The sequence below is a fragment of the Pelobates fuscus genome, chromosome 4, assembly GCF_036172605.1.
Source record: "Pelobates fuscus isolate aPelFus1 chromosome 4, aPelFus1.pri, whole genome shotgun sequence".
NCBI classification, from domain to species: Eukaryota; Metazoa; Chordata; class Amphibia; order Anura; family Pelobatidae; genus Pelobates; species Pelobates fuscus.
Genome location: NC_086320.1, coordinates 229,346,272 through 229,373,022, shown reverse-complemented (window position 1 = coordinate 229,373,022; position 26,751 = coordinate 229,346,272). Strand labels below are relative to the sequence as shown.

General features: G+C 40.2%; 1 protein-coding gene across 1 annotated transcript in view; it reads left to right on the top strand.

Moving 5' to 3' along the window:
- SEMA5A (semaphorin 5A) overlaps positions 1-26,751 on the top strand; it is a 503,768-nt gene that overhangs the window by 226,109 nt on the left and 250,908 nt on the right. Inside the window, exons 4-5 of the mRNA XM_063451928.1 lie at positions 8,069-8,168; positions 23,638-23,683. Coding sequence (XP_063307998.1) covers positions 8,069-8,168; positions 23,638-23,683 — 146 coding nt within the window. The remainder of the gene's footprint in view (positions 1-8,068; positions 8,169-23,637; positions 23,684-26,751) is intronic.

The following is a 26,751-nucleotide window of genomic DNA, read 5'->3' as shown; positions in this document are numbered from 1 at the left end:
CCTGGTATTTAATTTAAATGCAGCCAACTTTGTTTTTGGCATATACGGTACATGTTAATCAGTTGCCTACTATTAACACTGCTAAGCACATGTGTATGACAAAAGAGTTGGCAAATCCGTTTCAAGTAATAGGACTAGTTTGTGAAGGAAAAAGAAATGATGATCATATGAAGAAAGATTATCTAATGTGGCATAGATAAAATGTGGACGAGAAAGAGAAAACATATGGAAAATGAATATTTTCAAAGACGACCAGATGGCAGGTTAATATATCAACATGTTCTTATGTTATTTATGCGGAAGAATGTGTTGGCAGACATTCTACTCATAGTTTCAGCCATGGTACAGTTTGCTTAAAATGTAATGCTACAGTTTGGTTGATTATAAACTATAAGATGGTTATTTTTTATGTCTGTCTTTTATAAGTAAAGATTCATTTCATGTATTCTTATAAACTTCATCAAGTATATATCTCAAGAGTCTGTTTCAAAGTAGATACCCTCTGCCTGTTATGTATGTAGTAATATCTTGGCAATATCATTTCATTCATAGTTAGAACAAATTAAGGCCTACATAATGTGCATAATGTTTGGTGGACCATCCCACTCAAAACCAGTTAAAGCAGGGATTCTTAACATTTTTAGTCTCACACCTCCCCCGAAAGTAAACTTAAATTTCAGGCATCCTCTCTTTATACGATTTCTGATTATCCGGATGCCTCTGAATTATTATTATTTTTTTAATCTGGATATTGCGACTTGACTGTATGTAATTTAAATTCGAAAAAAAAAGCAATTTCAAAAATCTTAATGAGGAACGTCACACCTCCCCATTAACACCTTCTCACAGGTTAATAACGAACCCCTGAATTAAAGGGTATGTTTTTATTTACAGCTGAAAACCATAAAAAGTGCACTAATACATGAATGGTTCTACCTATCTTTGCAGTTTATAAAAAGAGTTATTATGGTGTAAAGAAAGAATGGAATTATGTAGATATTTTATACATTTTATTAACCTTATGTCTGTGGTTTTCAAGATCTGTTTCTAATATAGCTAAAGAGGAAGGTGACTAAAGAACTCTATGTGTGTTGCTTAGTTACTGAGGACAGTGAACCAGGGGACGAGACTCAAGCATTGTGCCGGCAGAATGCATTTAACTTTGTAGCTTACTATATTGAGAAAACAGAGAGAATGGTATAGATTTAGCAAGATACTGTATATTGGCAACAAAAATAATGACGTTATTGAGATAAATGTGCTGCAACTCATCCTGTGTATACTGTGTGAAGTAGGCACATCAGAATTGTAAAACAAAACCTGTATGTCTTTTAAATAGATATATATTTTATTATACAGATGGTACAGTGTGTTAATTTAGGGCAGCTAAGGTTCACTTACACTATCACAACAGACTGCAAACTCCAGCAACTGTTTTTCAGCTAATGGTATGAGCTAATGGTAGGAGTGCCATAGACTGCCTGTTCATTGACACTTTCCCAATAATGAAGACACCTCTGACACCCTTCTGCTGTCAACAGCAGGTTCTATCCAACACATTAAGTAAACATGCAATAAGTGAGTTTCTATATCTATCTATCTATCCATCTATCGCCCAACATTTCAAATTTGCAAAGAAGGACACTTTAATTTTAGGTGTGTCAATAGGGTGTGACCAAAGGTGGGATTGTTTCGATAAATTGTAGGTGACGTACTAGTAACAATTTCTGCAACTAAAATGTTATTTATTCTAGTATAAAGACACATTACTGTGACTATTATTGCTGTGGAGCTCTGTTATACAACGAGAGACCCCGACAATTTGGAGCTCATAGAAAGAGGGACATCTAGAGCATAGATAGTCAACCTGGTCCCTAGTGCCCACTAGTGGGTGGCTTGGGATTTCAGGTGGGTGGTGGCGGGTTCTGCAGAAAACGCCCAGTGAGCCTCGATGGCCATGGACCAAGGCCAGCAGTGGAGATCATTTAATCTCCCCCGCCCCGGCCCGAGCAAGCATTGGTGAGGAAATCAAAGCATTTAGTTCCAGCAGAGGGAGGGAGGGGCTTGGCATGCTCTGTGTTCCTCGTGCGAGCAGACTGGTCGGAGAGCTGCCACACGTTACCATGGCAACACTCCGGTACAGTGCTGTGCTCGCAGGAGGACAGGAGAGTCAGTCTACAGACAGAGGAGCGGCACACTAAAGTGAACATTCCACCACTGGACCACCTGGGCTTGCAGCATTATGTCCCCCCTCCCTGATAAAAGGTAAGAAGAAGGGAGGTGAAGACATTAAGATAGATTTTCACATCTCACCCAGCTACACACAGCATAGACCCTATGTACCTTTCACATACAAACTTACATTGCCCCCACACAGACTTCCCCTTCACATACTCTACACTCCACGCACACACACAAACACACGCACACACACACACACACACACCCTCCTCACACACTGCCCCTTCACACACACTACACCCTTCACACACAGACATACACACACAGCACCTCACAGACAAACATAGAAAAAAAATTGAAAAAATGAAAAATAGATACATTTAAGTACATTTAAAAAAACAAATAAAAACCTCCTTAAAAAAAAAAAAATATATATATATATATATATTTGTGGTCGGTTAATATCGTATAGTGAAGTATCTTGTGATTGGAATTAAGTCGGTGTGGTGTGCCGGAACCGACGTAGAGGGTAGGCCTGAAAAAGAGGGCCCCCCTGAATGAATTGTATAAGAGGGAGAGGTGGGTGGGGTGAACAGCGTGCGTACGGCAGGTAGGAAGGGGGGGGAGTAGCGTTTATATGGAACGCTTAACTCCTCCCACAAATACAGGCCTTACGGCCTTAAAACTTGTGGTCGGTTAATATCGTATAGTGAAGTATCTTGTGATTGGAATTAAGTCGGTGTGGTGTGCCGGAACCGACGTAGAGGGTAGGCCTGAAAAAGAGGGCAAAAGGAAATGCCAGAAAACACACTTATAGCATTATATAAAATCCATGTCTTGCTACTCCTGTGTTGGGAATGTTCCTGTATAATATATAGCCGATTCCTAGTGCCTCTAATGTTTGTTCCGGCGTACTGCTACTGGATGTCGTTCTTATAGAATGGATGTGAAAATAGCAGCCAGTGGTCCTACTTACTCTAGTGACGGAATGTGAACGTAGAATCGTATTTAGAAGTAGATAGGGAGTGATTAGTGGTTAAGTGTCTCGATTGTCTGGTTCGAACGTGGACGTGACGCGGTGTAGTGTTTGTACCTTCTTAAATTTTCCTTGGGGAGACATGACTTACCTGTCTGGTTAGTTGTGATCGTGGAGTTGTAGGGTTCCCGAACCCTTGTATGGTTGCAGGCACATAGATTTAAGACCTGGTTGTGTGGCACGAATGCTGATTAGGGAGTCTGATACTGCCCGGGATTCCCATCTGTGTACGTACGTTACTGTGAAGCGATAACCAATTATCTTTGATATCTTGTGTAAAAAATGGGGTATGGTTTGAAAGGCTTGTCAGAAACGTGTATGTCAGTTCGGAATAGTGCGATCATGTACGTATGAAGGTTTGAATAAAAGGTGGCAAAAATGTAGAAAAGACTACAGGGTGATCAGTATGCCTGTGGAAGTCCTGTTCCACTGCTTCTTGGAAGAATGTCACGATTCTGTTATATGTATCCTAGAGCAAACAAAAAATGTTCTAGATGATAACTTGTGTCGAGCCCCAACAGCCGAGTGACCGGAAGGGGATGCCAAAATGCAGATTATGCGTGAGAGATGCGAGTTGGGTGAGGTACGAGACTGAGCGACTCATGGATAGTCGGCCCTAATAGACACGAAAATGCTGCAATCCCTCGTCTGACGTTGCGTATGTAGGACATCCTGAAAAAAAACATGACAACAACAATGAATCCAAACAACAACAATAAGGTTAAGTAAAATAGAACTGGCTGGCTAACTAGTGCCGAAGCGAAAAGCTCACTACCCCGTGACAAGTGAGGCCCTGCTAGTAGCCAAGCGGCTGGTGAGAGGCTCTACCTATGATTTGGGCGTGGGGCTCGAGCCACTAGCGTGGTGGCGGGGTGGTGGCCTCTCGGTGACAGTAAAGATCCAAAACGTGTGGCCGTGACAGGTGAGGCCCTAACTATAAACCCGATAGGTGGGTGAATGCGAGGCACTAACTATGATTTGGGCCGAGGGGCGAAATCTCTGTGTTGAGATTGGGGAGTTGGCCTCGCGGGACCAGCTACGGTGTACAGCTAAGGCCAGCTCCTAACCCTAGATAGCCAGTTCTCTGACCCTAGACGGGGGCTTGATAAGGGGGTAACGTAACGTGCTTGGAAACCCAAGTTGTAGTAAATGATGGATACCCGGATATTCCCAGATAGAGACAGAGGAAACGAAGGGAGAGAGAGGAGGAAGAAAGAAAAAGGAACTGAAGTCGAGGGAAGGAAAATAATGTGCAGTATAGTGAAGTACTATGGAGATATAGCTGATAGTGCAGTATCGATAGACCCCGAGGGTGCTGAAGATTCTCATGATGGTTACTATATAAACCTGAAAGGAGATGAAATGAAGGCGTTGTGCCAAGAAAACGTCGTAGCAGCTGACGGAGAGAGGAGGGTGAAATTAGCAAGGTAGTGAGTAACAAACGATTGTTACGGGTAGTGAGTACGAATGAAGAGTTGTGGAGTGGAGCCGTGGCCTGACGAGGCAAGGCAGGAATCAAGCCCCCGTACCCCAAACATGTAACAACGTGGCCTGGTAGAGGCAGTTGTTAGGAAACACAATGAAACTAAACCTGATAGAAACAGGTGATAATCGTTTAACAGAGGCCAATTGTGTAACAATTGTAGGAAATGTGAATGAAAACATATTTATACCAGATAGAAACAGGCGGCAATAGTGAACCAGTAATTGTCTACTGCTAGCAGATGAAAAAAATGAAACAAATAGTAACTGTGATTGTCGGTTCGATACCGCATCGTGTAACAACGTGGCCTTGTCGAGGCGGTTGTTGGAAGTGTGGATGAAACAAAATTGTACCTGATAGAAATAGGTGATAATAGCGACCTAGTGACTGTCTAATGGTAACAAATGACAGTATGCAACATCAATAGAAATCAGCGGGGAATGTCAAATGGCGGTTATGCCTGAACCTGCGGTAATTCGATGCATGTATCACAGGAGATGCGTAAGTGTAAACTGGGAGATAAAACAAATCCAACATATACACAGTGTATAGTTAGTTAGATTGACTTGACCCAATAAAATAGTACATGCATAGCGTCAGGCATTTAGTGTTATTACGTGGGATGCACCAATAGAAGAATCACCAGCACCGACAGCAGAAACATCATTAACAACCTTAAAACAGGACGGTAGAGAAGCTACATATTGTACAGAATAAAACAGCAAATACCATCAAACCACTAGGTGGAGATACCAGCCGAATAACCTAGGACTGTGCACTGATACATGAAAACATAATGAAAGTATGCCCAAATCTCCAAATTAGTAATGTGAAAGGTAAAGTCAAGACTTGCATGACAAACGTAAAAACAGAGTTGCTTAGTGTACATTTACAGAGATGAGTTATTAAATGCTGCCCTTAAATTGACGTATATTGTATAAAACGGATTGCAAGTCAATTGATTGATACCCCCAACCGTTACTGATTCGGTATTTAATTCCCTAGTCACTTTTAACCAGGGGCAAATAGCACCACATCACAGAGATCAAGAACCTATTTAACTAGTGAATGACCTGGGGTCGGAGTATTCCAGGGGCACCCGGGCTGCCAGTGTCCTAAGAGTGCAAGTGAAAGCGTCATATCTCAGAACTTCCACAGATTCCTGTTACACAAAGAGCCACAAATGTGCCAATTGCGAGTCTGGCTCTGCAAAATAAATGTTCTACATTGAAAGCGACATCCTAACAGCAAACATAGTCAGCCTTGAGTCAAAGAACAGCTGTGGTTGGTGCAAGACAATGGAAACAGAGACATGCGATCTCATTAAATACAATGGGACACGGTCTACTATTCGAGAATAGGCTTCCCGAGGGTTAATAATACCTCAGCCACTACATGGGTAAAAAATGCTACAAGCACATGCAACCAAATGGTATTTCTATGTAGAAAAATAGGATTGGAGAAAATGAATGCTCGTCACATATTGTATGGAAATAAGGTTCAAGTGGATGAATGGCAACCCAGTAACGTACATAGCGAGGTAGAAGTGTAAATGAAAAAGAGCACACAACTATTTAACATGCAATAAACACAACAGTAAAGGAACACATCAAGCACCATAAGCGCACACTGTAGAAGTGATAATGGTGGCAGGAACTCACTGATGCCATGTTAGTGTAAGTTGTACAAGCAGTTTTAAATAGTTTGATAATAAGTTCCCTTGGTACAGTACAGTACAGAGCGTAAGTCAGGGTTTAAGAAAGAAGTCTAAAGCGCAGGACTGTCCTGTTGAATCCAGGACAGTTGGGAAGTACTAGCTGGAAATTTGAAAATGTGAACGGCGGGAACAGCCCGAAACGTGGCTATACCCGCCGGTGCTTAATGTGTACTACACTCAACAAAGTAGACATAAATCTGATTACACCACGATTTGATGCCCCAGGCAACCAGGAGCTGGAAAGATATCTGACAAAGATGCTGGGATCTACAAAACAATGAAAGCCATAAAGGAAATAGTTTTACCAGCTTAGAGTAAACCAATGTAGACCTCTGTAAATAGGTTTAACACATAATACATTTGGCATGCTGTACATTTGCGATTTCCCCTGTGTACCAGCCAGGTAGTGATGTGTTAGCATCCTCGATATGCGTGTTCCGGTCTCCCACGACCACAGCGATGTGGAGGGGACCGGAATGAGAAGACTCACGGTTGCTGGAAAGCGTCGAACGGCAAATAGCCCGAGTGCGGCTATTTGCCGATTACCTTGGCGGAGGAGCAGGGGGAACGGAGAGGAAGCCGGACCGGAAGAGGCGAGGACCGGAAGTGCCTGCTCGAGGACCGGAAGTTCGGCTGTCACTGAGAGTGAACAGCGTGCGTACGGCAGGTAGGAAGGGGGGGGAGTAGCGTTTATATGGAACGCTTAACTCCTCCCACAAATACAGGCCTTACGGCCTTAAAACATATCAAATCGCACTTGCGCTATAAAATGAGTTACTGTGGCACTGGTGGGCGGTAAGGAAATTTTACCATCAACAAAGATACAAAAGTGGACGGTAGGTATTAAAAGGTTGACTACCCCTGGTATAGAGGGTATGTAACTATAGATTGATTCTCTCTAAACTGCTGTTCTCTTGCTGTTCCTTAGTTCATTTTTTTTTCTTTACTTAATAATGATTTAATTACTAGACAAATAAAATAGATATTTACTAAACATAGTTTGAAGTCAAATAGATGTGATAAGGATTATTTACTTATGAATCGTGTAAATTACGTACAAAGCTTTACCAATTTTGTTTCCTAATAATTTTTTTTTTACATTTTAAGTGCATTTTATAAATCACGTACAACGCTTTGTTAAACATTTTTTTTTTACTTGTATTTTTTTTTCTTTAATTTTAAGTGCAAAGCAAAAGGAAAGTTAACATATCATGTCATATCATGTCTCAAGTCATTGGTCCTTGTTGACATAGTACATAGTTGTAGTTCGTAAAATAAAAAAGCTATTTTAGAATAACAAAAAATCTATTTGGGTATCTTATCCTTAATCTTAAAAGCAGATATTTTCTGTTTATCTCATATATCTGTCTGTGTAAGCTTTATGGACGCATATAACATATATGTAAACTCCAATTTAAAGCACAATTATGTAATATGTATGTCATTATAATGTTACTTTTGGTGGAAGTGTTGTTTATTATTCTATTTTTTTTTTTAAACATTCTGTTTATTAAAAGTTACCTGTTTCTGCGATGCTGACTTCATATCTGATTCTACAACCCACGCTATGCAATTAGAGATTTTGCCACAATACAGTTAACTATTTCAAAATTATAATAATGTTTTTTTTTCCCCTCCCTTGGTATTGTAGAAATTGCTCCCTGGCTACATGTGTTCAGAATGGAAAAGGCTGTTGACTTTTCACAATTATCCTTTGATGTCGGACATCAAGAACTTATTGTTGGAGCAAGGTAAGAAATGAACTGTAATAATAATTTGTGTTTAGCTACACATTGTAAATATATATATCCCAGACATATAATTCTGTGTAATGTATTGTCTTTCAATTCCATACAGTCAATTGCTGATTGGTCCTGAATGAACCATTATATTTATAATGCATGCAGGGCCAGACAGAGACAACATTTAAAGGCAGAGCAGCCCAATATGGGAGGGGTGGGGGCGGAAGAAGAGAGGGTGTGTTGAGACATAATCATTGACATGCACACTTCCCATAGAGGACATGCCATTTTCATACCCCTCAAAATGTATAAAAAATCACAACCAGTCCTCCTATATACACACACATACAACCTGTATGTGTGTGTATATAGGAGGACTGGTTGTGAATTTGTATACGTTTTGAGGCTGCATGTGGTGTTATGTGTGTGGTAGATTAGCTTTGGTGCTGTGTATGCCTGAATGGTTTTATCTTTGGAGAGGTAGCTGTATGTGGGCATTATGCCTGTGGAGCTGTGGGTCTGAGTTTGCCTGTGGTGCTCTGTAGGAAAATGAGGATCGAGACACTTTATTTTGGTATTGCGGTATGCTAAATATCGTGCTAGTACTGGATCTGAGGTTATGGGAGGTCGGAACAGATGGAGAGAGCATTCTACTCAGGTAGGGTGGGAGCTTCCCAGAAAAGCTCTTATGCACAAGGGTGGAAAGATGAAGAGTGCGTCGGGATTCCAGCGACAGCCAGTTTAGCTACTTTAACATGTCACAATGGTTTGCAATGCAGGTGCATAAATGACATCCCCATAATCAATGCATTAGCATTTGTTGCACTATCTGTTTCCTCACTGTAGGGCTTAGGCATTATTTGTTTCTGTACAGGGCACCTAGTTTTGGGTAAAGGTTTGAAGATATTTTTTCCATGTGATGGCCAAAGGATAGATTGGGGTCTAGCAACATACCTAGATATTTAAAAGAACAGACTGCTGTCAGTGTGCTATTTGAATTTGTTCTGATACATAGTTGTTGATTTTGTAGTTTACGTAATTTAGGTACAGTTCCAAAATCATTGTAACTGTTTTGTCAGTGTTTAGGAAGAGTTTGTTATCCACTATCCACATTTCTACCTCTGTGAATTGGTTTTGGAGCACAGCCTCAAGCTGTGGTAGATTGGGTTTACTATCGTAGATTACAGTGTAGTCTGCATACATGTGTACAGTTGAGGATTTGCAGACGTTAGGCAGATCTTTTATAAATTATGTGAATGGCAGGGGGCCGAGTATGGAGCATGGGGAACACCACACGTAACTGGAAGAGGGATGGAGGCACTATTAGAAATGGCCACATATTGCAATCGGTCTGAAACATATGATCAAAACCAGGTTAGCGGATGATCATTAATTCCTTAGGTTTTAAGTTTTTGTAAAAGAATGTCATGGTCTACTGTGTTAAATGCCTTGGCACAATCAAGGAAAATAGCTCCATTTATGTCTCCTTGTTCCATGCCAATTTGGATGTCATTGCAAACTTTTAAGAGGGCAGTCAAAGTTGAGTGATTTAGACGAAAGCCTGATTGATTAGGGGTCAGATAATTTGATTGTTGATAATATTCACATAGTTGTGTGTGGAAGCATTTTTCCAAGATTTTTGACAAAACTGGGAGCAATGATATCTAGCGATAGTTAGATACCAAAGTATTGTCACCACTTTTATGGATAGGTACTACTTGTGCAGTCTTCCAAAGTGTGGGTATGTATCCAGACACCATAGATTCATTGATAAGGGTAGTGACAGGTTGAGCAATTGTTGGTGCACTGTGCTTCAGCAACATTGCTAGGTATTTGATCAGGTCCACACTGGTTTTTCATTTTTAATTATTAAGATGTTTATTAATGACACTAACATGCACAGGTCTAAAATTTAATTTCTCTATAATTGTGTTTAATTGTTGTGACTGAGTGCGACCCTATACTTTTTTCTATCACAACTGCTATAAGCACACACCTCAAACTGTAAAACAAGTTAACATACACCATGACCTGCTTTGTTGCTGTAACTTATCTGCTGAGTGCTGTTGGAGGTTTATAAAAAAAATAGCCCTCCTACCACCACCTCACAAAATTATTAAGCATTCCATTCACTATATGGCCAAACTAAGATTATGTCCAAATTCCTGTTCCTTTTGTTACTTGACCTTGCAATGATGTTCCTCCAGCTAATTCCAATCCTTGTCTCCCCACTAAAAAAGGCCTCTTATTTGTGTACTGCAGCATCCATAGCTTGCTCCCTAAACTGTATGCACTACAAACCTGATGTTCCCATTACAAACCAAAAATCATTGTGCTCTCAGAATCATGGTTAACAACTAAAATACCAGAATCCACTATTGCAATACAGGGGTATTCATATTTTAAAAATGACGGAGCAAAGAGAGGAGGTGGCATTGTTATTTATGTTGACAAGTCCATAAAATTTACTCCTTTCAAAAACTATAACTAACCTTCTGCCTTTCATTTCCTTTCTGGCACAATTGAGATCCGGTTCAGTAAAACGATCATTGTTGCTGGAATCTACTGCCCACCTAGCTCTCTGGTGCACTCCCTTTCTGACATAGCTCAACTACTTGGTGAAACTGTAGCTCAAAACCAAAAAAGTAAACTGTTGGTTTTTGGAGATTTTAAGTTGGTTGGCTGAATCCTAAAAATAGTAAATCATGTACACTGTTCAATACTTTGAGGCTAACACAATTAATTTCCTCTCCAACTCACATTAATATTAAAAGCCAGAACCATACCTTGTTAGATTCTTACAGAATCCAGGAGACATGTTAGTGACCACTGTCTACTGTACTGCATACACAAAATAAAGGCCACTAAATCCCCTCCCAAGATTATAATCACCAGGTCTTTAAAAAAATGTAATCTTGAATCCTTTTTAGACGATCTCAAGAACATACCATGCCACGGATGAAATCTAATACCAGATCTAGACTCGGCAATTGCATTATTTCAGTCTGAGTGCTCTGAGCCTAATTGCAGGGTGGGGGAAGGCTTTTTAAGCCTTCCCCCACGGTGCAGAGCTCAGTCTGCGCAGAGCCCTCCATGGGTGAAGATGAAGTTTTTTGTTTTTTTTACAGGTACTTAGTTAAAGGTCCCCCCCTCATTATTTTTAGGGTGAGGGGAGTAGGTAGAGTGATAAAAAAATTTGGGGGAAGGGGGTGACTAGGTTTTGGGGACCCCTAGTCACCTCGGGGGGACAATTTTTTTTAGGGCCCCCACCCGCCGCCGCTCAGGGGTGGGAGCCGGGGGGAGGATAATAGGTCCCCCCTATTGGTATTTAGGGCCCCCACCCGCTGCTCAGCGGTGGGGGCCAGGGAGGAGGACATTAGGTCCCCCACCTTATTCCAATTTAGGGCCCCCACCCACTGCTCAGGGGTGGGGGCCAGGGGGGAGGACATTAGGTCCCTCCCTTATTAAAATTTAGGGCCCCCACCCACCACTCAGGGGTGGGGGCCAGGGGGAGGACATTAGGTCCCCCCCCCCTTATTTTACTGTAGGACATAAGGTGTCCCCCCCTTATTATAATTTAGGGCCCCCACCCACTGCTCAGGGGTGGGGGCCAGGGGGAGGACATTAGGTCCCCCCCTTATTAGTATTTAGGGCCGCCACCCTCGCTCAGGGGTGGGGGCCAGGGGGAGGACAATAGGTCTCCCCCATTGTTTTACATTAGGGCCCCCACCCGCCACTCAGGGGTGGGGGCCGTGGGGGGCAATAGGTCCCCCCTTTAGTTTAATAGCCCTGGGAGGGGGGACTTTTTTTTATACCAGTTGTATAGGGCAGCGGAACAGTTGATGGAGCTCTGTGTTGCTTGCAAGTCTGGGGCTGGATACATTTTAAATCAGGCTGTTGCAAAGGGCAGTGGAACAGCAGATGGAGCTCTGTGTTGTTTGCAAGTCTGGGGCTGGATAATATATGAGGTATAGAGGTATGTGCTGTAGTGTATGGAAGTGTAGAATTTGTGTGGGCTGAAGTGTTTGTGGCACTGGTGTACATACCGCGGTCGCAGGGGTTGCAGCTGCGACTGGCCTGGCCCACCAGGGGGTATGTATGCCAGTTTGCCAGCCTCTTTTCCTGAGGGGCCCAGGAGCTGGCCACCTCAGGGCCCCCCGAAGCTGGCAGTGCTGTTACCGGGCGGGCGAGCAAGGGAGCATTCTCCCCTGAACGCTCTGCCCAGCTCTCTCGCCCACACCGCACTGATGCCGGAGCAGGAATATGACGTCATTCCGGCTCCGGCATCAGTAAGCGGCGCGCAAGGGAGCAGAATAGGAGGATGAGTGCTCCTTAGCCGCCTGCAGGGACCGGCTGCCGGGCAGCCCCACTGGACCCCAGGGAATCCCCTCAGCACTCCCAAAGGTAGGGAGGCTGGGGGATTAAATAATAAAAAAGTGTGTATATATATGTGTGTTAGTGTTTGTGTGTTACTGTGTGTGTTAGTTGTGTGTTTGTGTGTGTCTGTTATTGAGTGTGTGTCTGCTAGTGTGTTAGTTTTGTGTGTGTGTGTATGTGTTACTGTGTATTAGTTGTGTGTTAGTTTGTGTATATGTGTTATTGAGTGTGTCTGCTAGTGAGGGTTAGTGTGTGTGTGTAAGTGTGTGTGTCAGTGAGTGCATTACTGTGTGTGTCTGTTACTAAGCGTGTTAGTTTGTGTGTGTCTGTTAGTCTATTTGGTGTTTGTTAGTGAATGTGTGTTTGTCAGTGAGAGTGTATGTTTTGTAAGTGTGTGTGTATGTCTGTCTGTCAGTGAGTGTGTATGCATGTCTGTCACTGAGTGTGTGTCTGTTAGTAAATGTGTGTGTCTGTTAGCTAGTGTGTCTGTTCGTCTGTTCGTGAGAGTGTGTGTGTGGTTAAAACCCCTTCAGCACTTACCTTTCTCCATCGCCGGGCCCCATTGGCGCTGGGGATCTCTCTGCCCTGATCTGCCTCTCAGCTCCGAATGCACATGCGCGGCTAGAGCTGTGCGCGCATTCAAACCGCCCATAGGAAAGCATTACTCATTATTGGATGTCCAGCGTCTTCTCAGTGTGATTTTCACAGTGAGAATCGCGGAAGCGCCTCAGTGAGACAGTTACTAAAGGCTGGATTAACTCATCATGGCAGTTTTCTCTTTAAAACTAGAGGGACCCGGCACCCAGACCACTTAATTGAGCTGAAGTGATCTGAGTGCCAATAGATGTCCTTTAAGAGTATGTATCTACAAGCAGTGGCGTACATACCACAGTCGCAGGGCCCGCCATGTGTTGCGGCCCCAGCCTGCGCAAAGTAAGCGCGGGCGGGCGGGGGGGGGGGCATGGATCGTGTGTACTCCACTGGTTTGTGGTAGGGCCAGCCTATCTAATGGCACCAAGCGGCACTTTGACAAAGGAGGCATTTTGCTGCCCCTGTAAACTGTGCATGGCCTGTGCCAGGTCTGGCTCACTCGCCTTAGAGTGCACCGTCCTGGATTCAGCTGACCAGCAGAAGCAAGCCGCAGCACAGCAATCCCCTACTGCAGGTCTTATAGTGTGGCTGAGCATGGAGGGGGGTAGAGGACCTTGTTTTTCTCTCCCCAGTCTGACAGGAAGTGATTACAGAGAGTGCCAAATTGCTTCCTGTCAGACCGGGGAGAGAGAAACAAGTACACAGGTACACAGTTCAGCCACGCTACAAGGAGGAAGGAGGTAAGCTGGAGGGGTACAGAAGCAGACATGGGGGGACAGAAACAGACAAGGGTTGGGTGAAATACAGAAACAGATATGGGTGAACAGAAATAGACAAGGGCTGGGGGGAACAGAAACAGACATAGTGGACAGAAACAGACAAGGGCTTGGGAGGGGTACAGAAACAGACATTGGGGCAGAAACAAACAAGGGCTGGTTGGACAGAGTCAGACATAGGGGACAGAAACAGATAGAAACTGTTATAAGGGAATAGAGGGTGTCATGGGGTTATAGGGGCTGTGATAAGGGTGATAGTGGTTGTGATAAGGGCAGTAGATGTTGTGATGGGGGAGTAGGTGTTGTGATGGGGATATAGGGACTGTGAAATTGGATGTAGAGACTATGATGGGAGATAGGGACTTTGATAAGGGGGGTAGGGGCTGTGATAAGAGGGTTAGGAGCTGTGGTGGGGATTGAGGTTGTGGGAGGAGATAGAGGAGATATGTGGGGGAAAAACTTGTAGTTAAAAGTGTATTCCACCCTCCTTGAGGCTTACCTTTGGCTACTGAGTGGGACATCCTGTTCCTTGGTGGTGAAGACAACTTCTTACAGCCGTCGACGTGGAAAGTATCAGAGAAACACTCTGATAGAGTAGAAGGGACCTCCCCCTCTGCATCCGAGCAGCCATGGATCCTCTTCTCTGGGCCAGTGCTCGAGAAGCGCCAGTCCGGTAGTGGCTGGCCTGGGAGATCCCTTAATCTCCTCTGTCGCCTTGCTCCATGGACATCCTGGCCCACCTGGCATTTGCCCAGTTTGCCCGATGGCCTGTCTGGGCCTGAGTACGGCAAAACAAACTGCTGCGTCAACAGCATCTCCTCAAATAGATGCATTGAATCAACACATTAAGCCAAAGTGGTTCTGGTGACTATAGTGTCCCTTTAAGAGATATGTGTTTTCTGTCATTTGGTCAAAGAAGAAAAAAAAAATGGGGGGATTTTGGAAATTCATTCCGATTTAAATTTCAGTGAAAATTATTGTTGATAACTAAATTTCAACCAAATATTAATCTTTATGGTCGCTGGCAGCACTAGCAGCTAGCAGACAACTATTTAATAACCCTTTGTGGCATGAAGATTAACCAAAAGTCTGCTAAACTGTGAGCAGCCAGGAAGTGTCACTGGTGCTTGCAATATTAAAATAATAATAATAATAAAATAAAGCATTTGGGCATTGGGAATGGAACTTTACAATAATAAAATAATAGGATGTGGACACGGGTGGGCCTCTTAAGATGGCAGGGCATTCTAATGTCTCCACCTAAGGTCTGTGAGTGTAGGAATAATAATACTTGGGGAGGAAATTAATTACTACTACTATTACTATAACTACTACTGGGGAGGTATCAATAAGTTTAAACTTTTCCCCATATTCACACCTGTCATGTCACATGGTGGGGCAAGTCTGCCAAACAGTGAGAAACGGGTGGCTGTTTGCAGGAATTACCAAATGTATTCAGTCTGTGAGCCATAAAGCCATTCTGTTAATGGTGTCTTTGTATTTTTTTTTCTTACTAAATAATAAAAAAAATTTAGATTTTCAGTGATTTTATTTTTAAGAATATGACTGCATGCCTCCCAACAGCCCTGATTTTGGAGAGACAGTCCTGTTTTTAGGGTCCTGTCTCGCCATTCCACCTTTATCAAGTGTTGCTAAAAAGTGTATTTGAAATGCATGATTAGATGCATTCATGCTGCACTTAGGTCACAAGGACCCTAAAATAATGTTCCCCACATGTCCTACCCTCAGTGGGCTGGCCTGCTTGATCGACCTGCCATTAATTTGGGTGGACCAGCCCATTTTCTGGGTAGACCTGCACACTTTGGGCTAAGCCAGTAATGTGATCACATCATTTTAACCCCCTCTTTAGCCCCTTCCATCCAATGTCCCGCTCATGAAGTGTAAGCAAATTGACACGACTAATGATTAGATTGTTAAATTATTAAATCAATAGATTGCTTCTGGATTCTGCGTGCATACAAGTAAAAAAAAATTAATTCATCTTTTCTTTTCTAGATAAAGATTGCCTTAGAAAATGATACCTGCACAGTGTCTGTATATTATTTATGCCCATGATAAATGGGAACTATATTTTGTAATGCTAATATAGAACATCACAGCTAACTGGGATTTGTGCTCAGTTTGGATTTCAGCAAGGCTTTAAGGCTGTGTTTCACATGTCCATTTAAATCTGAAGACAGTAGAATCAATATGAAGCATTTTGGAAGCAATTCAAGTGAAATAACTCGTAAAGAAGAAAAAAAAAATCAACTCAATTCTCTCTTCAGAAATACAGCTATCAAATACCCGGTTTTGTGAATGGTTCTCACATGAAACCATTTGCAGAAAGTGCACACTCAGATAATGTATTGTTGCCAACTCTCCTAAACCTTCTTGGACATTGCTGTAAAATAATCCAGTCTCTTACAATACCCCAGGGATAAGCCAATTACATGATTCAATTTTAATGATTGCTAATGGCAATCGTGCTTCATTTTCTCTCTTTTTTTTTTTTTTTTTTTGCTCCTGCAGTTCCTTGCTAGGAAGAAAAAAACAGAATAGAAAGGGGTTTATGAGAGTTACAGACATGTGCAGAATTAGGACATAAACAATGAAATGAACTTAAAAATCTACATGTTTAGAAAGTTAGCTGAATTTAAAATTTAGGATTTTGCAAACATGAGATATTAGTAAGTGATGGAATGTGACATAGTAACTAAATAAATATTATAGGCTGTATATATGCTACACCCATGAAAAAAACACCCAATATGTAAAAAATTTGCTAATGTGATAAATTATAATGTAAAACCATTGGCCAGTTGGCCAATAAAAAAAAGAACCATTAAATGTATTCAATAAACCACTATAAAAATTTAATTTAATAAACAATTTGCCATGGACATTACATTTTCTAATACAAGGATTAGAAATCTACAGATATATGTTAGGAAGTGAAGATATGTAAAGTGTGTAAAGGTTCTATTTAAGTAAAGTTTATTAATTCCAAAGGCTCACTTTTCCATGGCAGGAATGGCAAAATGGACTCAGGCAATTTTCTCCTGGACCATTAGCATGGGAGATCTAGCAAGGGGTAGAGGCTGCAGTCCCAAACCATTCTTCTGAAAATCAAAATAACTGGAGATGTGTTAAAATATATATGCAGAGTTCTGCAGGAGCGAGGCAGCAGTCAGGAATTGAGCACTGTCTTTGCTAGCCCAACACTGTGTGTTTGGGGCATGGGCTGGTGGCCTACACGCTCAGTGCTTTCCAAGCCTAGATGACCCATTGGGATAGTCTCTGTTGGACTGTTTTATGTGAAGGTGATAAGGCTTCCAGAGTACAATGAGTATAGTTGATTTCCAAATTTCAGACTCTACAGATACCGAAGCAGAAACAAAATCTTATTTAGATCTTTCAGGAGTTTACCAGATAACACCCCAAATTGGCACTTCTAACTTTGTGACTGACACCTTTGTTCATTCCCTGTAGGAAATAATGAGCATTCAATATAGAACATTAATTATATTTTCACCTGAAATTGTGTTCATGCAAAACCCAGGCCAAAGGTTGCCAGCTCTTCCCTGACCAAATCTGATGGCACAGAATGAAATCTATCAATAACAAGAAATTTTAGTAACACATGATAAATGCATAATATATCACTTTCCCTAACACTGTAGATTCTGAATGCAATTTTATCCATATGATATGTAGTAGCTTACTCAAATTGTTAAATTGTTGTCTTATGTCATATTCTGAAAACCTCAGGATACATTTGTAAAATGTGCTATATGCATAAATTATTATTACTGTATATTTTTTTTTATATTTAATTTATCTCAGGTATTGCAGTTCTTGTATATATTTTATGAAAGTATATATATATATATATATATATATATATATATATATATATATATATATATACTTTCATAAAGGCAATAATATAAGGCAATAATATATATATATATATATATATATATATATATATATATATTATTGCCTTAACAGGTAATAGCAATAAAACTAATAATTCACAGTGTGCATTAAAAGGTTAAAATCATTAACTTAACCCAAATGGAATCGGGCTTACTGTAATTACTTACTAATACAATACCTATATGTTTGATATAATGTTGCATGTTAATAGTGAATTTATACTGATTCTCTATACAAAAATAATGAAGATGTAAAAACAACCAAAAAATAATGTGTGTGTATGTGTATATATATATATATATATAAAACTATAGCAAGGTGAGTCAAGAGCAGAAAAATGTCAGCCTTTTGTCAGAAAAGCAAAACTTTGTTACAAAACCATATGGCAATTCATATGGTAGTCATTTATGAATGACACACAAGGACACAAGCAGGAGGTAAAAAAAAAAACTTCTTAAAGAGCGCACAGTATGTGTAAGTCTCACCCCCAGCTAGAACAATGGTCACATTGAAGAAAGGTTTTACAGCCAGGTGTATTTTATATTTATTTTATCTTGAAAGAATAATTTTAATGGAACTGAAAACATTTCCTGTAGACACAGGAATTCATTTTAAGTGTTCACCATTTTTATTCTAAGATTTGACATAGATCTACAGATTTCTTTATTTTTTTAAAATAGAAAATATACCCATACATGCTGAAAACACAAATGTGCTGTATAAGAATATTTCATTTTAGTAAATTAAACCTAACAAATATAATATTTCATTGTACGTACAGCTGTATCTCACACCATACTAAAACCAGCAAGAGCAAAAATACTGTGTAGAATAAAAGTGTAGTAACTGACAATTCCATTTCCAATTAGAACAAAGGTCTTGCATATGGTAGGGCAGGGCTGGGTTAGGGATTGCTCTAGACCATTATTTTTTTCAAAATCTTTTACTTCTTTCTTTATTTTAATATATTAGCCAACAGTGGGGGCATAGTAACCCCCATTCAGTAATGTGGGGGATTGAGGTTTGCTCGTGTTTTAGCAGACACTATCATATTCCTGGTATGGTGGCAGGTGGCATAGGGAGGTATAATTGTCAATAGTTTTATACCTCCCTCTACCCATTCTTGTCATGCCTAGAGTGGGGGACATGCCAGCTAAATGTGAGCAGCCTGCTGGAATGACAGAATGAATTTGGTCTTTGAGCCATTTGGTCATTCTGTCATTGCCGGCTTTGTATTCTTTTTTTTTTACAAAATCACAGAAAATCGAAATATTCTGTAACTTTGTCATTTTTAAGGATGCATATGTCTAATAATATATATATATATATATATATATATATATATATATATATATATATATATATATATATATTACTCGGCAAAGTGAAAACTAGCTGCATATGGAATAATGATAGTATTATGACTATATTGGAAAAAGTCCATGTTCATTTTGAGAATTGTTATTAATTTACAACACTGTTTTCTTATCTGTAACTTCATTATTTGGTACATTATTTTTCGTAGGTCCAACTAAAATGTTTGTGCCCATTAACAAATGTGATAAGGATCCCCTTACATGTATTCTAAAATGAAAATGACATTTAAACATTACTTTGCAGGACGCCTAAAATACTCTGATAATGAGTCTTTTTGCAAACTGCTTCATAGTGAAGGGATTAAACAGAAAAAAAGGAAGATAGTTAAATGGACTTAATTGTCAAGGGTTTACTATTGATCTATAATAATGTATTGTTATGTTTAGTCAATTACCACTAATGGGTCATTAGGGTAAGATGTTTGGATATGTGAAATGATTAGGCCTCAAACAAGGTAATGCATGTTCTAGTTGGTCTTTGTAATGCTTACATGAAATTAGTGAAAACAAGTAATTATGATGATAATGCTCCATAATATCAGATTTACTGGATAAAACAATTATTCAGTCTTTGATTCATATATATTGAATAAAGAATATGTAAGGTAATTAATAGGTTTCAACATATTTTCTGCATTTGTCCTGGTACTATATTGGGAAACAAAATGAACATATTTAATAATGTGCTCATGGGGCAAGATAAGGCATGCCCCCTTGGAATCTGCCTTCCAATTAATTTCAAAGTGACAGTGCTTATGCACATTAAAGCCCTTCCCACTCTGCCCCCATATTCTTCAGACACCTCTGAATATATGCTATTAGATCAGAATAAAAATGAAAAGAAATAGCTGGAAACTGTATATATACTGTTAGGTCTGGAAATATTTGTACACTGACACAATTTTCATAATTTTGACTCTGTACGCCACCACAATGGATTTGAAATGAAAAACCAAGATACAGACATTGTAGCTACAATCAGGATAATTGTTTTGTAAATATGTACATTACTATTTCTGTTTGGATTTTGTTTTCCTTTTCTTTTTGTTGTGGTGACTTATTTCACCTCTTAATCGCTATATTAATATTTGCCACTCCACCAGCGATACAGTTATTATTTCTCGCGCTCTCCAGGCAGTTCTCTTTTTTTTCTCTCTCATTTATGCTATAGTGACCTGTCTCACTTGGGGTTACCCCTGCCTCAGGAGATTAATAATTACATTACCTTTCTTTACTCTTTTGCTTCTGGGAAGCGGTACCGGCTGCACCCGGCTTGGAGGCTTGCTCCAGGGATTCTGACCGGCTGACAGGGCCCGGTTTAGGCAACAAGGGTGGGTAGAAGCTACCTGCCCTCTGCCTGGAGGCCTGTGCCTCCACACATAAGTGCTCCTGGGGTATCAGGAGTGGGCAGAGGTTGTCTGCTCTCTTCCCGGAGGCCCGAGCCTCTACACTCATCTGTTCCTGGGGTCATAGGGGTGGGCAGAGGCTACCTGCACTCTACACAATAATAGGTCGCGCTAAAAACAGATAAATGTATAATAACAATGTAAAATAAATAAATAACAAGATAAAATTAAACAAGATCAAAAAGACAAAAAGAAGAGGAATAAAAATATTAATATTAATCCACTTGCACACACTCTAACAGTGAAGAATGGAACAATAATAATGAATATATACTGAATATAAAAAAAAGTAGTCCCAATACTTAATAGTCTGCTTGTATATTCCAATAAATTAGTGGAAGGCTTGGTATGTAGGAATTTCCAATGAAGAAGATGGATCTTCTAATTCATGGGGTGTCTTAACTCCGTGGTAGACATAAAAAGACAAAGCAAAGAAACTCCAATAGTGCAAACTGAGGACCAATAAGAGCAGGATAAATATAAGGGAGGTATTGTACTCACCTATTATTGAGCATAAACTAGCTCAAGTATAATAAGCATTCAGTGGCGTCTGCCCCCCACTGGTGGGATAAGGTGAAGATAATTCCTCGGTATAAAAAAAGGGGGACAAAAACAACCAAATATAGTGCTCAATATGAATGAGCAGGATAAACTGCTCAATCTATTCGTTTGGGTGGTATAGTCCCCACCTAGGATTCTTTAGCAGGTATCAGCTTCACAGTAATATATGACCAGGTAAAATAAATAAATAAAAGGATATATGGCAAAATAATTAAAGGTAAAGCCAATATTCCTTTAATAAAATAATCAATATATAAAAACAGCCAAAACGCGTTTCGCCACACAGGGCTTTATCAACTGGCAATAGACCTGCGCTACCTGCACTCTGCCTGGAGGGCTGCGCCTCCACACCAACTGGCTCCTGGGGAAGGGGAGAGCAGAGGCTGGGTGCGGTCTGCTTGGATGCCGGAGCATCCTTAAGGGAAGGGGTAGCGGTGGCTGTACCATACCAGGTCTCTGGGCTCAGGAGGAGCCAACTCTTCTACCTGCCGGGTGCCCATGGCAACCGGAATCCCAGCCACGACACCTTCCTACCCATGGTTATCTCTCCTGATAACTCACACTGCCACTGGGGAATGAGATTGGTTGTCTCCGTTCCCTGGACCTCAGACTGCTGCTGGGGAGGAAGGACGACATGCTTCTCTCCCTGTGCCCGCCATTCTGCTTGGTGCTGCAGGTACTTGGCCTCTAGTTTCCTCATTTGCTGTACGTATTTCTCGGTGGGGTTGGGCCCAAAGAAAATACATCTTCAGCCTCTGGTCCAACTCCGCTTCCATGTAGCTAGGCGCCATGCTCATTCCTTTCGGCTGGGAAGTATGATCCCACCACTGTCACCAGTGTAACTGGACGCCTTGTTAAACCGACTGGTTGCTCCTGCTAGTTCCCTTCCTTCAGCTTATCAGGAACACTTACATGGACATGGGTTAAATCTTCCTTCCCTCCAATAACAGGACGACACACAGTTTTGGAGGTTTAAGCACTGACTTCTCATTGCAAACAGGCTTCTTTTATGCACCGATCCCCACAGGGAGTCTCCATTCAACATAATACAATCCCAGGCAGGAGGGAGCTGGGTTACAGATGACCATCTCCTGCTATGGGAGATACCAACAGCACACAGGGTAACACCTTAAGACACATTACACACAAGGGGGGGTAAACTATGGGGCTCGGCGCCCCAGGAAGGGAAGGGGTCACACAGGTAAAACATATATTGTTAGATAACCCCAGGTCCCATAGCGGGGCTTTCGGGTGTACAGAATCTGAAATACCAGCATCTAAAGTCTGGGGCTCGAGGCTCTGTACATCCCTGAAATCAGTTCCACAGCGTCGCTTGGTTTGGTCAGGTGAATTCAAACATTGCAGCAATCCGCTGAAAGGCACGAAACCAATTTGCGCCAATGAGCACTCAGGGAGGATCAGAAGAAAGGGGGCAAAACTCCATTCGAACGATCGCTCCTTCTCTGATCGGTAGTCTGTGCCCCGCAGCGACCATTCAGCACTCACTCGTGCCGACCAACCAGGAGAATGGCGTGAACCCAGTTTGAATGGGCGCTCCCTCTCCCATTGGTCGGCATGGACTTCCATGCGGCCAGCGGGACTCTGTGGCTGTGAGACTGACTTATAGATGTTTTTTTGGCAAAGTCTAATCTGGCCTTTCTATTCTTGAAGCTTATAAATGGTTTGCACCTTGTGGTGAACCTCTGGATTTGCTCAAGTGAAGTCTTTCTGATAGACATGGACAATGATATGTCTACCTTCTGGAGGGTGTTGTTCACTTGGTTGGATGTTGTTGTTTTTTTTCTGCCTTTTTCACTTGCATTGAGAGCTCCTTTGACAGCATGTTGTGGGTTCACAGCAACAGTTTCTGAATGAGAATTACACACATGGAATCAACCACAGATCTTTTGCCTGCTTAAATGATGAAGAATTAATGAAGGAATAGCCCACACCTGTCCATGGAGTTTTTTTGTTTCAGTTGTCTATTTACTTTTGGTACCTTGAAAAAGAGGTGGTTACATATTAAAGAGCTGTAATTCATAAACCCTTCCTACAATTAAAGTGAAATTGAAGCTGAGAGACTGCACTTTAATAACCATTATTTAACTATAATAAATTCATTTTGGTAAACAGACTAAATAATAGTTATGTTAGTGTCCAAATATTTCTGGACCTAACTGTACAATTTTTTTTTTTGTTCATCTGTGACAATAAAAGCTGTTTTATATAAAAAATTCACAAGATTATCAGTTTTATTTTCTCTATTAAAACACATGAATATGAATTATTGGTTTAGTATGTTAGTATATTGCTATAGTTCTCTAACAGTGTAGAGTTTAGTTGCAAATGTTTATTCTAGAATGTCATTTTCATACAAAAACAAATTAATAAATAGCAATTTTCATATACAACTATAAATAATCTTACTATGTCTTTTTGCTTTTTACAGAAATTATCTTTTCCGGTTATGTCTAGAGGATCTGTCTCTCATTCAGGTGTGTATATTTTTATAAGTGATGTAGGAAAAGCAGTTATTTGCTTAAGTTTTGCCCTGTGAGTAAAATAGTTATCTGCAGGTAAATAATTGTGCTGTGGAACAGAATCCTTTAATAACATATATTTATAGAGTCACTGTAAGCATCTTTCTATGCTTATACATGTAGAGCAGTTTGCAGCTCAAGAAAGTGAATCAAACTGTTTCTATATCTTCTGCCTCTTTTCCACAACATCATAATCAGGGACAGGGTGAATGAAAATTGTGGAAAGCAAAGATGGCAATTTGCAGCTGCATTAAAATGTAACTCCTGTTAATAGATGTATCAATGTATGTCCCAGAAGTGGCCTGAGATAAGGGCACCCTCAATGCACATTGACAGTCAAACTATGTATTACAAATAATAGTGCACAGATGATAATAGCCATCATGTATTATGTGTTTTGCCCCCATAAAAATGGTGGATGAGAGCAGCTGCAATTTTATTAAAGGGATAATATAAGCATCAAAACAATTGAGCAATGAGACTACAGGGGCATGAACTATACACCAAAACTGTGTCATTAAACTAAATTTCTTTTGGTGCCTATAGTATCCCTTTAACAAATCTAGTCTGCCATTAGTGATAAGCGGTTAGAGGAGCTGGGGAGACAGTTTTTGACACCTCAGATCCTTTCCTCAAATATCTTTTTGGGAGTTAGATACACACACAATGTACACTAACCATGTCATTCCGTACATGCCATTAGGTCTACCTACTATAACTGTCATCATTTTGCACATTTATATGAAATTCACTTTGTGAACATTTGATAGTTGATGAGAGATCAACCACAATTAGACATCTCCAAAATATATATTTCCTAATATTTTTCTCGTGTTATATTAAAACAAATTAAGGTTTGAAATGGTGATTGTATTTGAGGTAAAATAAAATCTGGTGAGATCTCTTTTCATAACATATTTGCATGTTTATGAAAAAGAAGGTGCACACAATAACAGCAATGTGAAAACAAGCTCTTACACTTAAGTGAAGGAATCCCTTAACCTTCACAACACAGAACATGTGAATAAAACAAAGTATAAGTGGAGCTCTAGTTTACCTTCACAGACAGTAGTATTGTATGAGTTGACAAGGTGCTATTACAACAATCTGCAAATAATAAACATCTGCACTAAGATTTGCTTGTTTATTATTTGCCGATTATTGTAATAGCACCTTGTCAACTCATACAATACTACTGTCTGTAAAGGTAAACTAGAGCTCCACTTATACTTTGTTTTATTCACATATTTGCATGTTTGCTTAGGGCGGTGAGAACCTAGAATCATCTTTTGAATTTATGAAACACATAAATTCTACAAATAAATACATAAATTAGTATTATTTCAGACCTGAGGAAGAGAGGTAATCTCTTTAATACGTGTCATTTAAATATTATGTTAGTCCAATAAAATGGTATAATTGCATACTGCAATATTCTGGATATTTAGATTTTTTTGTGGCATCTTTTGTATTTTTATTTACTTAAAATCGGAATAAATTATGTTTGGTATCAGTGGCTGTGTAATATGTTAAAACCAATTCAGTTTTCAAAAGAGTAATTGCTAAGATTGACAGTTTAAATCTGATCCTGCCTGCTGTGAATCAGCTCTGGGCATGTTGAAACCTTTGTAGTGATTCTGGTTGGAAGAGATTTAAGAATATTAAATAGTAAAGTACCTGTAAAAAAAAGCAAGGAAAAAAAGTTCAAAAGGCTTTATTCTTTATCCAGGGATGGATTTGACAAACAAGTACAAAGAATCAGTAATAATGATAGATGGTGAATTATTTTATGGATAAAGCCAGAATTGTGTTTTTTAGAAAATGGGTCTGTATTTGTTTGACTAAGAAGATGCCCATTGATAGTCTCACTGCTGCTAAGTTAACATTACCCATAAACTGCAATCATTTTTAACGTGTAAACTTTATGATATATTGATGAAATTATATCTACACCTGAATACCAACATTCTGCTCAAGGTACTTTGGCATGTTAAGATCTTATTTCCACATGACATGCCCTTTAAAAAAAGATTGGTACTGAATTCTGTGGTTAATAGTGTGGTCATTTGCGTATTACTCATAAGCAGCAGGGTGGGGGGCCAGGGGGAGGGGGTGCCTGAGTTTTGTCATGCCTGAGTTTTGTCATGCCTAGGGTAGGACAAAAACCAGGATACACCACTGCTCATAAGCAAAACAATTGATTCGAGTCCAGGAAAATATGGTGGCAATATTGCATAAGAAGAACATTTTTAACATAATTGATGAGTCTGGCTTATGGCATGAGTGGATGTATTTAGGGCATTTAGAAGACATTACATACTTATAACCATTTTTGTGCCTGAAAATGTAATGTAGACTGTTGATGTCCTACCTACACAGCAGTATTTGTTCTGATTATGATTTATCATGTGTCAACATATATGGTAATGCTATACAGTGGGATGACAAAACAGTTTCTGTAGTCATCCACACCTAGTGAAAACCATGTATTGTGAACTGCTATGATAGTCTTCTGCATGCAGAGAGAGAACCTTTAATGATGCACTCATGTTGTGCTTGCTGGGGACAGTTCCCTGGTGACCCACATCTGGCAGATGTTATACAACCAAGCCAGGGACAGCAAGATAGGAACCTTAAATTGGGAACGTTTAGCTGGATACAGGACTGTTGGGAGTATGTAATTGCATAATTTTACATGCAATTTTCTGCAGTAAACCCGTGGCTAAAACCTTTTATATGTGTGTGGTTTTTTTTTATTCTATTTCGGAAGACTTCCTTACAAAGGTCTACTAGTGTATTCCTCCAATACCCACTTATTTAATCAGTATGTACACTGTAGAATTTAAATATCATAATTGTGATTTGTTTTTGTATTTATTTGTGTGTTTTTTTTGACACAATAATTTAATTCTATTTTCTCTCTTGGCCTGCTTATTCAGTAATCCAGATAATTTACCAAACACATTTCAATTGCATTTCCATTAAAGTGCACCTATACATTTTTGTCTGTACTTCACTAGAGA